At 34.7% G+C, this 12,534-nt stretch overlaps 2 protein-coding genes and 1 pseudogene across 3 annotated transcripts; 2 read left to right on the top strand and 1 right to left on the bottom strand.

The window, feature by feature from the left end:
* Nucleotides 1-108: 108 nt before the first annotated feature.
* On the top strand, nt 109-3,956 carry LOC146921843 (Dihydropterin pyrophosphokinase / Dihydropteroate synthase). The gene is made up of 3 exons (XM_085715098.1): nt 109-181; nt 475-603; nt 2,067-3,956. The coding sequence occupies exons 2-3, from the start codon at nt 537-539 to the stop codon at nt 3,527-3,529; spliced, it is 1,530 nt and encodes a 509-aa protein (XP_085571224.1). The 5' UTR covers nt 109-181; nt 475-536; the 3' UTR covers nt 3,530-3,956.
* A 1,775-nt stretch (nt 3,957-5,731) lies between these two features.
* Nucleotides 5,732-8,429, bottom strand: ATE1 (ATPase E1). The gene is made up of 2 exons (XM_085715099.1): nt 8,097-8,429; nt 5,732-6,263 (listed from the first exon to the last, which is right to left on the bottom strand). The coding sequence occupies exons 1-2, from the start codon at nt 8,401-8,403 to the stop codon at nt 6,058-6,060; spliced, it is 513 nt and encodes a 170-aa protein (XP_085571225.1). The 5' UTR covers nt 8,404-8,429; the 3' UTR covers nt 5,732-6,057.
* Nucleotides 8,430-10,829: 2,400 nt separating this feature from the next.
* Nucleotides 10,830-12,249, top strand: LOC146921841 (aspartic proteinase CDR1 pseudogene; annotated as a pseudogene). Its single transcript, XR_015010805.1, has one exon. The product of XR_015010805.1 is annotated as an aspartic proteinase CDR1 pseudogene (transcript).
* The last annotated feature ends 285 nt before the right edge of the window (nt 12,250-12,534 follow it).

Raw genomic sequence — 12,534 nt, 5'->3', positions numbered from 1 at the left:
TTTCTTGTTGTTTAACTTACTCAAAAAACCTTGTTATATTTTATGGTTTACATGCGTTCGAGGACATCCCCTACTATAAAACAAACGAAAAAGTGTTCTTGCATAGGTGCTTTGGAACGTTTTTTCTCTGTGCATTCCTCTTCCAAGCCAACTCAAGATTCATAAAATAATCATCAATTCAGTAAGTTATGGCCATTTCTTTTTACTTCTTATCATGCCATGTGTTTGATAATATGCCTCAAAGGCTTCTGAATCTGTTTTCATTTTCTTTTTGGTGTTATATCATATTACAAATATCCCAATCTTTTCTTATGCAATTCACTATTATTTTTTTGTGAGATTCACTAAATTGGAATAAAATGCCTTATTGTTTTTGATTGCTATTGCATGAAATTTCAATAGAAATTTGATTTTCTGGTATAATGTGAATTCTTTCTGACTCTTTTCTCTTGTGACTAATGGATAAAATTTCAGTTTGTACCAGCTCAAGAGTTTTAGGATATTGGCTTCGATACAATTCGGGAAGCCTTTCTCAGATGAGTATACTTAAGTACCTGAGCGCGCGCAGGAGTCAGCTCTGTGCTGCAAGAAACTACCTTAAAGGTAATGTAAACTGATTGTACCTAAGGAAGCTGCTATTTTGTGTACAACCCTGAAATTTCTATAATCTAATATAGGAAGAGATTAATTTCTATGCACTGACGGTGCAAAAAAAAAAAAACAAAAACATGCGTCCAATCAAATTATACTATTTCCAGAGTTTTTTTTTTTATAGGAATCAACCTTAGAAAGTGGCATCATGAGATAATTTGATTGGATGCATGTGTAAAAAAGTTTTAGACCGTCGATGTATACAAAATTAAAACCATATAGATATGGGAAAGCAAGAGAGACTGGATTGAAGTTTGTTTCTTTTCAATGCTATGTGAATCTGTGTTGAGTGATGTGGTGGTGGCATAGTGTTGCTCATAGGCAAAACCAAATATGTGTATGTGGAGTTATCAATATAAGGGGTTTGGGAGATGTAGAATTGGCTTGAGATTTGGTTCGTATGAAATATGTATGACTTACAGGAAACCAAAAAGATGAGAACAGAGTAGTAAACAGAGAGAAAGGCGCATACACTTAACTCTAGTTTAATAAATCTTCGATTACTAAACAGAAATATTCACTTTTGTTCAAATTTTCAACACGTGGATCTAACCCAGCAAGCAGACCAGGCTGTATCCAACGCTCAAAAAACCATTTAAACCCATGCTTGAGTAATTTATGGCCATTTCTATTCACTTTTCTGTAAAATAAAACCAACATCCCAAAGCCACTCACCTTTTTACCTTTTCTGTAAAATAAAATCAGCATTCCACTCCACTCTAGCCTTTTTCGTTCATTTTCGGCTAGAAATTATAATTTGTGAAGCATGCTGGCTGCAGCTTCTACCACCATTCACCATCTTCAAACTTGTATAATAACATTACATCTACAAGCCATTCCGAAACTGTCAATCTCTCTCCATGCAAGAATGAGATTTAGGGATCAAAGTCATTGTAAACTGTAAAGTTTGATTTGAAGGTTATTTTTTGAACTTTTTGAAATGTAAAGTTAGTTATTGAATTATTATAACTAAAGAGGTGAATAAAATAATATTATTTAAGAGAGAGTCGTAATAAGATGATGATACTATTTTTTAAGAAAATTTATTAACTACACATTTTTAGGGCATTGTTTTTAGAGCTGGCCTTGGTTAGTGAATATTTTTTTCTCTTTGTTTAAAGGTTCTTAAACCCAAACATTGTCATCTACCGATACTCACGGGTGGAGATATGGAGAGAGTGGTTTCTTTTCTTGGTTTTCCTACAATACTTCTATAGTTATGCGATTAAGAAATAAGTTCTTTTAGCTTTCTAATCCACAGACGTTACATAAACTGGTTTTTTGTATTGCCAAGTTTCATAATAAAAGGATATAATCAATCTAGAAAGAAGATTATCAGAGTTCATCAGTTTTGGCATACCCAATCAAAGCCTATTATTTACAAACATTATTTTATATTTTATTTTTCCTTGCAGTACTCGGATTGTCATCTCTTCACACAGCTCCAAACTCCTCTGTTGAACTTCACACTCGAGATGAGGAAGTAGTGATTGCTTTGGGAAGTAATGTTGGCGATAGACTACAAAACTTCAAGGAAGCCTTGAAATTGATGAGAAAGTCAGGCATAAACATTACAAGACATGCGAGTCTGTATGAGACAGCACCAGCGTATGTTACTGACCAACCTCGCTTCCTCAACTCAGCAGTAAGAGCTGTTACTAAACTCGGGCCACATGAATTATTGTCTGCACTCAAAAGAATTGAGAAGGACATGGGCCGTACTGACGGTATAAGGTATGGTCCAAGGCCAATGGACTTGGACATTTTATTCTATGGTAAATTTAAAGTCAGATCTGATATTCTCACAGTACCTCATGAAAGAATTTGGGAACGACCTTTTGTCATGGCCCCTTTGATGGATTTACTGGGAACAGCTATTGATAATGATACAGTTGCTAGCTGGCATTCATTTTCAGGCCATTCCGGTGGACTAAATGCATCATGGGAAAAATTAGGTGGAGAATCCCTTATTGGAGAGGAAGGTATGTATAGAGTAATGCCTGTTGCAAATGTCTTGCTTGATTGGTCGCGAAGAACATTGGTCATGGGGATTCTTAATTTGACTCCGGATAGTTTTAGTGATGGGGGAAATTTCCAGTCTGTGAAGTCTGCTGTTTCGCAGGCTCGGTTGATGATATCAGAGGGTGCTGATATAATTGATATCGGTGCTCAGTCTACTCGGCCGATGGCATCGAGAATCTCTGTCGAAGAAGAGTTAGGTAGATTAATCCCTGTCCTGGAAGCTGTAATGTCAATACCTGAGGCAGAAGGAAAACTCATATCGGTGGATACTTTCTACTCTGAAGTTGCATCAGAAGCAGTGCGCAGAGGGGCTCATCTTATAAACGATGTATCTGCTGGGAAGTTAGATTCAAATATGTTTAAGGTCATGGCAGATCTTGATGTTCCTTATGTTGCAATGCACATGAGGGGTGATCCTTGTACAATGCAGAATGATGAAAACCTGAAATATGATAATGTTTGCAAGGATATATCCTCAGAATTATACGCGCAGGTTAGAGAGGCAGAAATGTCGGGAATCCCGGCATGGAGGATTATTATGGACCCTGGAATTGGATTCTCAAAGAAAACTGAAGACAATTTAGAGGTCCTCACAGGAATACCTGATATTAGACAAGAGATTTCAAAAAGAAGTTTGGCCATCTCTCATGCTCCTATACTAATTGGACCTTCAAGAAAGAGATTTTTAGGTGATATTTGTTCTCGCCCTTCTGCAGTTGAGAGGGATCCTGCTACCATTGCTGCTGTTACTGCCGGTGTGTTGGGTGGGGCTAATATCGTTCGAGTGCATAATGTCAAAGATAATCTAGATGCTATTATGCTTTGCGATGCAATTCGGAGAAAAAAAGTTCTGTGAAATTTGGACAGTTAATTGTCTGGCTATGATGGTTTCAGTACTGGTTTGTTTTTGTTGCTGTGCCCAGCTACCTTCTAGCCTATGTATTTGGCTTCACGCAACAATACTATTACTGTTTTTTACTATGTCTCACAGCTGCTCCGTTGTCATATATAGAACACCGCAATGCTGACACTGCAATAGCAAAGAAGCATGAAGTACATTGAGTTGAAGGACATGCAGAATGAGAATAAAGTCGACATTACATCTCATAAATCATCAGCATGCCATTTTTTATTTTTTAAAATTTATGTCTCATAGTTATTTCATATTTCCCATGTATTTGATTCACAGATTATGATCCCAACATTTTGTAACTTATCAGTTCACAGATTTTTGTCATATGCAACGCAACTGCTGATCAGTCCAGGGGGTCATTTTATCAAAAGGCATCCTAATAATCAGATTTCCGTTACTTTTAAGTCTATGGAGAATCAAATTTAAGCAAAGAAGTGACAACCCCATATCATAAGTCAATACTAAAATGATCATTTTGTGGCCATGATTAGCATCTGTGTTCTATGATGTGGAGATAAAAACAAACTGTGTTAAACATGGTGAACCCTTGGCCTGAACTTGCAATGTTACTAGTAAATTACAAAATGCAAGTTTCTTTTCTTAAATTGACAGACTTGATACAATAAAATTCACTGGATGTGAGTTTTGCGTTGCCACATATGGAACAAGATCTGCAATGACCTTAAACAAATTTGTATCCAACTTTAGGGCAGATACATCATTATTGGAGGGTGGATCTGATTCAATAAATTTTTTATGTTAGGGATGTTATGAAAATTCTTAAAATTCCTCATATAATACTTTCCCAGCTGATGAAGTCGTGGAGGTTTAGTAGTAATGGCAATACTTAGTTAAGAGTGGTTATCGGCTTTGGTTCGACACTTTTATTGACCGTGAGGAGTTGAAGGTGGAACGAGAGTGACTAAAATTATGGATGGTCTTTGCAATATACCTCCAAAAGTCAAGAATTTTATGTGGCGCTTGGGTTGCAATTCTCTTTGGAACAGGCCTTATTGAGAAGGTGAATTTGTAGCACTTGTGGGAAGGAAACACGATGGACTCAGGGGGTTGTGATGGTGTTGTCAAACGAATTTGGGACTGCTTATCAATCGAGCATAGCAGCTGCATTTGTTTTGTTAGATGCGACAACTACTCGGGATATGGTTTCTGCTTGTGTGATAATGCTGATTGGTGTTATGCAGATATGTAGGCAGCAGAATGTGAGGTCTGGGGACTTATTCAAGCTCTTAAATGGATCATCAGTGTTATTTTTTAAATGGATTACAAACAAGTGATTGATGGTGTGCAGAATGAAAAACTCAATTGTACTGAATATGGTTCCCTCATACACGAGTATAGAGATTTGTTTCGTTTGTACAATAGTTTTAAAGTTGTATTTGCTAGATGATTGAACCATTTTCCAGTCTATTCCTGATTTTATTTGTCTATTATCATTAATGAAATGTTTTGAGCTTGTTAGAGTAAAACAATAAATGAAAATTTGGATCATCTTCCAATCACACTCTCTCCTTCCCCTCCCAATCCTTTCAAAACGGGTCTCTCTCTAGATCTTCTTTCCTTATGTTTTCTCTCTTGATCTTCTCTCAATATGTTTTCTCTCTCTTGATCTTCTCTCCAAAATATAGTGAGAGATTGACACAAACTATAAAATAAAAGAGCGAATGAAAGGAGAGAATCCATATCCACAAAATGCTAGCTCATTGTTGTTAAAGGGGCCCGTCCCTCTTCCCTCTCCACCTCTCCTTTACAAATAAAATTTAACCATGTTTTTCCTTTGATGATTTTCAATATTAAAAATTATTTAATTTCAGTGACATCCATTTGAATTCTAATCAATAAAGGAGATGATGTTGGGAACATTGTGTTAAAATAGTGTGTTGCTAGCTTTTCTCTAGAATATTGGCCTCAAATCCTTGAATCCTTTGACATATTTTCACAAAGTAATTTAAAATCCTATAAATTAGTTTTATATGAAACCGCCACAAGGTGATGATATCGAGTACCATTCACAGTTCCAATATGAAACCACCACAAGGACCAAATAGCAATTATATTTAATTTCATTTTATCCTACACATTCTTTAAATGAACCATGCCTTCAAAGTAAAAACTATCAGACGGCAATTGTTTCCAGATACATGAATATATTCTTCAGAATTCTCAGTTTGGTCAAATGTGAGAATTTTAACAATACAATACAAGTGAGGCAATGGACAGGTGAAAATACAATATTTCATTTCACTCACGAGTACCCCATCTATACTGTTTCATAATCTATGGAAACTTGTCTCGCCATACATTAGATTCAACTGACATTACAGAGATCAACAAATGAAAAACTGCATCAGTTTCCCTTACCAAGTGCTCCCTCTGATTTACAAATACAAGTTATCCATCTTTCTGTTGAACAACCTCTGCTTCAGCCTTTTGTCATAGGATTGTCCTTGATCTCAATTTGCAACAACCTCTGCTTCAGCCCTTGCCATAGGATCATCTTTGATCTCAATTTCATCTTTCTCTCCTTCCCGCTCTTCGGCTACTTGCTTCCTGTGCAGTTCTTCAGCAGCCAGCATTGCAGCTTTATTCTCTGCTTCGAGGCGACGCATGTCCTCTTCTTGTTGCTGTCGTTCAAACCAAGTATCCGCATCCGCCCAAACTGAAAATTGAAACAAACTTAGTCAACCACATAAGTGAAAAAATTGAACCAAGAAAGTTGAGATCATTTTATTTTCTACCTTCATATATAGCTTAAGAAATTAGAATTTTTCAAATCTCAGCCAGGTAAAACTTGTAATTTTTTTCAATACTAAACAGTCTTATAAGTTACAACAACAGTTAAGAAGCAACCAAAACATCGGATAAACAAAGATCAAACCACATTCTGTCTCTCGACTATGGCCATCATGCTCTTTCATCAGTATCACTCCTTTAAAAGGATTAAAACTGATGAAAGACAAGTTAGTACGCTTTCATGTTTTTTATGTAAAAAAGCATTTAACATAACCAGGATTCATAAGCCGCATTGGTGTCCCAGCATAATTGTGCAGATACATCATGAACTATATCATACAGGCAATGGTCATAATTATCCATCATGAATGATGGTGCAGAGGCATTTTAAGGGTGTTTGATTTCACATTATACATTCTCAGAATTGATTATGCCTTCAATATGCAATAATGTTGTCTAAGGTTTTTACTAATACTGTTGTTTAAGATTTCACAATGTACATTTTCAGTATTGATTATGCCTTCAGAATTGACTATGCCTTAAAATAATTTTTCACTTTCGTTAAAGTATTTATGTTTGTCCTCGTGAGCTTAGCTCAGTTGGTATGGACAATGCATAATATATGCGGTCCGGGGTTCGAGTTCCCAACCACCACCAAAAAAAATAAAGTATTTATGTTTTTACTAATATAGTAAGTTGAAATTATTCAACTCCATACCTTGGTTTTTCTCGTATAAAAGTAGCTTCTTCATTAAGTTGAAAAATTAATACTAGGAACTACAGCATACCCCATACTTGCTTTGAGAGAAAAAACATTCAAGCATACATAACCAAACCTATTTATTTCAAACTCAATTTTATCCGAATCAATTTAACAAAATAAAGTCTAATTCAAAATCAATTTTATTATTTTCCAAATGAGTAGCCCAATGGTTTATGCCGAGACACCAAATGAGTTATATGCAAGTCCAAGGTTCAATTCCAGCAGCTAATAACATTTCTCCTATCCCCTAACAAATTAACTAATTACATCAGAAGCTGCTAACTTTTTTCTCAACCCCTAACAAATTGGCTGCTAACATTTGCCCAATAAAATAAAGTTTCATGAAACCCTGAACTAATGACACATATTACACCACATTCTAACCAATTCCCCTAATAATGAACTTGTTTTAGTGGCAAGAGACCATCATCGTCAATCAAGCATATCAAAAACAGCAGTTTGTTCAAATTCCGAATGATATAGCTGCTATTTGACAATTATTGTAATAAATAGCTTATTGCAAAGGAGAAACTTAGATTCATTTCTTTAGGTTTTTCCATATAGTTCTTAACTTAACTAACCTTGATCTCCTCAAATCCATAATTTTCTCAAAATTTATTATGAAAACAGAAAGTATATTTTAAATTAAGAACCATAAGGAAAAGCAGCTAAGGAAATGCACCTAATGACCTAAGTTTTGTCCTATTGCAAAACCACCGCGATTTGTTCACATTATGCTATTATGCTTCGCTAGAGCCACATTGCCAGAGACTAATCTCTGGCAATTTGAAACTCTAAAATCATTCAACATAAAATCTACAATCTTGTGTTAAACCATTCAACATAAAATCATCAAGCCCTTTTATCTCATAACAACGATACCTACAAACTAAATAGAACCAATGCCTCTACCCATAAAACCTAATTCAATCCTCAAGCCCTAAACATAAACACATAATCAAAAAACAAAAATAGAGAAGAGAATTAAAGATTTACTTGGTTGAGCAGCCCATCCTTGTTCACCACCCTTAATCTTTTCAGGAAGAGCATAATTAACAGTAAGAACACGACCATATAGTTCAGCACCATCCATATTATCCATGGCGGCGGAAGCATCTTCCCTTTCAAGGAAAGTCACGAAGCCGAAGGAACGATGCTTCTGCGTTGCTTGGTCAAGCGGTGTCTTCACGTCCTTGATATCTCCGAAGGGTATGAACGCCGCATGAAGGATTGATTCGTTCACCTCTTCCGCTAAACCACCGACGTAGAGAGTGTTCTTTTGAACCCCTTGCATCATCGCCATTGTTGCTTTCAGTTCAGTTAAGAGTTAGGGTTCCTCTGCAATTACCAACTTTATTTTATTTTATTTTATTTTTCTTTGATGTGAAATTGGGCCTTTTAATGTTTTGTTTGAAATTTGCTCTATAAACCCCACTTCAATTGCTCACATACCCATCAAATAACCAAAAATACACTTGCTCTTGTTGGTTTCTCTAATAACATTCATAAATATATTCATATTATTTGGTTCAGCTGTGTGTATTTGGAAAGAATCAAACAAGCGTATCTTTCAGCACAAAGAGGATAACATGCAAATATTATGTGATCACGTCAAGTTCCAGTCATTTTGGTGGTTGAAAGCGGCATATCATATGCTCGAGTTCAACTATCACCACTGGTGGCTTAATCCTCTTCAGTACCTTAAAGATGTTTCATAGTTTTTGCTCTGTTTTTCCCTTGTTTTGGGTCCTTGTGAAATTTGTTGACAACTTTATATTGTATTGACTTTGTAGCCTTTTTCTAGTACATCTTGTGTTGGAATGAATTTTTTGGCTAAATTACATAATTAGTCTCTTAACTAATTATGAAGTCTCATGTGGGTCTCATAATTAATTACAACAGTAGTGCAGATTTGCCGTATTGTAGATTACTGTCAGTAGGATTCAAAATTATGGAAATAACGAGAACCAGTTTTTGTAACGCCCCAAAGCATTATCGCTACTGTGTTTTCCCAATTGTATTGATCCCTACGTTCATTAGGAAGAAGGAGAGGGATGAGAAGGAAGGCCGGAGCTAATGCAAACCGGAAGTCACCAAAACCCTAGCAGAGCCATTTTCAAACAATGTGGTCCACCAATTCCAATTAGATGATTAGGGTGTTGGACTTATGCCAACTTATGTCTTGTTTTTTTTTTTGGTTACAAAAAGTTTAGGTGGGTTCGGCTCCGGTCACCACCAGGGTCAGGGCACGCCTCCGGGCCCAAAGGGCACTTATAGAGGTACTTACAGATCACCCACCAACACTGCCCTCACATCGGCAGAGGGAATCGAACACACAACCTTCTGCAAGGAAGTGGCCCGTTCCTTACCAACTGAGCCAACGTGTGTTGGTCCAACTTATGTCTTGTTGAGACTTGTTGCTCATTTATGTATGAGATTTAGAATTTTATTTGGTGATGTATCATGAGACCTGAGGCATGAGACATAATTGTTGAGATTTGTTTTATGTTGTTGAGATAATTTTGTATGATGATTTTCCGCTGCAAGCTTTTCAAAAACATAGTTATGCATGTTTTGAGATAACTGAAGATATACCATCTAAACTCTTTCGAATAACTGAATTATTTGCATGATTTATGACATTAAGGGTCCGTTTGATGTCAAGATAGGATAGAGGCAGAATATGATATAAAGCCGGATAGAGATAGGATATGATAAGGACATGATAAACATTAATCCTATCATGTGTTTATGCGCACATGATAACAAACAAGATATCATTATAATTAAATGAAAAAATTGCTCTCATAATTAATTAAATATTATAAAAATGACATGTTATTAATTATTAATAGAAAATACATGCTATCATTATTTTAAAAATGACAATATTTTAAAAATGACAGAATATCAAGATAATAAATAAGGAATGATCTTCTAATCCCATCAGGATAATTTCTAACCCAGCCTATACTCTGGATAGAAATTACAAAGGAAAATTAGGATATGATAGGAAAATGGTTTATTTTATCCTATCACATTGATGCATCAAACATCAGATTTAAGCAGGATATGATTAATGTATCATATCCTGTCTCCCTATCCTGACCATCAAACGGACCCTAAGGGTTTAAGGTGTTACATTTATTATTTTAGAATCTAACATACTATAATATTCAATATTATTTTTTAAATGACATTATATCAAATTTATTTCTCGTCAAGATCTGAGAATAATAGTGTTTTTTTTTTTTGTGGTGGCGGGTTGAACCCTGGACATTGAATATATTATGCATTGTCCTTACCAACTGAGCTAAACTCGGTAGGACAGAATAATAGTGGTTTAAGTCAACTGTATCTATCTTTATTTAATAATAAAATTTTCAAAATTTAATGCGTTTCATTTTCCTTAATAAAAATACTTATTTTATTCCTCAATTATCAAATTTATTTCATAACTACAGGTATTTAATGATTTTTTAAAATTATTTTTATAGTATTGGTTATCACATTTAATACACTATATTAACAAAATATTTAAGTAATAAAAGTTAATTCCTTAAAAGAAAGTTATAAAAGTTAATTTTTTTAAAGAAATTAATTGTATTTTATTTGGTCAAAAGTAAAGTATTGACTAAAATTTAATATCTTAAAATTATACTGTGCAGCATCATATATGTGGAATTCCTTGAAAAAAAACATATATGTAGAATGAGAATCCTATAAAAACAAGCCATCAATACTTTACTAGTCATTGACTACACAATTGTATTTTCTAAACTAGTTATTTTCACAATGAGATTTTATTTGTCTCTTCTTATATTTTTTTGTTTTTGTGAAGCATCTTTCTGTGAGAATCAAAATCGTGGATTTAGCGTGGAACTTATTGGTCCTGACTCTCCAAGATCACCATTCTACATTACCACAGAGACTCTATTTAAACGAGTTTCAAATATCTTGAATCATTCCATCAACCGTGTAAGTTATCTCAACCATGCACAAAGCCCTATAACACCGTATATGGGTTTGGGTTATGTCATGAGTTATTCAATCGGTACCCCGCCATTTCAACTTTATGGTATTATTGATACAGGCAGTAACTTTGTTTGGATTCAATGTAAGGCGTGTAAACCATGCTTGAATCAAACATCACCAATGTTTGACCCTTCAAAATCCTCAACCTACAAAACTGTCCATTGCTCTTCTCCCATTTGTAAATCTGTAGAAGAAAGAAATTGCTCTTCTGATGGCAAAAGAAAATGTGAATATAATATTTTATATTTGGATAACTCATATTCACAAGGAGATGTTTTTGTTGATACTCTTACTTTGAACTCTAATAATTTCTCTCATGTCTCATTTCCAAGATTTGTGATAGGATGTGGACACAAAAATAATCTTCCAGCACTTCACGGGACTGCCTCTGGAGTAATTGGCCTTGGTCGCAGATCTTTGTCTCTGATATCTCAATTGGGTTCTTCAATTGGTGGAAAATTTTCCTATTGTTTGGTGCCATTATTTTCAAACTCTAACATCTCTAGCAAACTAAATTTTGGAGATACATCAGTGGTTTACGGGCCTGGGACTTTATCAATTCCCTTAGAATCTGATCCTTTAAATCTAGCTTACTTTACAACTTTGGAAGCATTTAGTGTTGGAGATCATGTTATAGAATTTCAGAACAACTCAACATTTGGTAATAAAGGAAACACCTTGATGGATTCAGGAACAACATTAACTTGTGTGCCAGAATATGTTTATTCTAGGTTAGAATCTGCGGTGGCATCTATGGTTAAGTTAAAGCGTGTTAAGGGTCCTATTGAAAAAATGAACCTTTGCTACAAAACCACATTAAACAAGTTGGAGGTCCCGATAATCACTGCACATTTTATTGGGGGAGATGTCCATTTGAATGCAATAAACACCTTTATTCCAATTGATCATGAGACTGTGTGCTTTGCTTTTGTTGTAGTAGGACATGGTGCTGTCATCTTTGGGAACGTAGCACAACAAAACTTCTTGGTTGGCTTTGACATACCAAAAAATATTGTCTCTTTTAAGCCCACAGATTGTACTAAACATTGAATTTTAGCTTGACTATGATTGTTTATCAATTAAATAATAGTAATAAAAGTCATATTTGTTTCAAGATTATTTGCAAATATACCATTGTTTCCCCAATTTCCCGAATCAATTTTTAAAAATTGGGTGATATTCAAGTTAAGAAATTTACCCTGAGTGCTTTTTTTTTTCTTTCAAATATTACCTAATGCCCAGAGTGTTAAGTAATCTATTAAATGGTTTACTTTGAAGATATGTTTTATTCAAAAAATAATAATTAGAATGAAAGGGAAAAGGCTAATATTGTTGTATAATTTAGATATATTAAAATTTATTTGTTTATTTATTTTATTTTGATTGATTTAATTAATCT

Source organism: Medicago sativa, chromosome 5 (genome assembly GCF_051527215.1).
Source record: "Medicago sativa cultivar Bolivia chromosome 5, Bolivia_mono, whole genome shotgun sequence".
Classification (NCBI taxonomy): Eukaryota; Viridiplantae; Streptophyta; class Magnoliopsida; order Fabales; family Fabaceae; genus Medicago; species Medicago sativa.
This window is presented reverse-complemented; position numbering and strand designations above follow the sequence as displayed.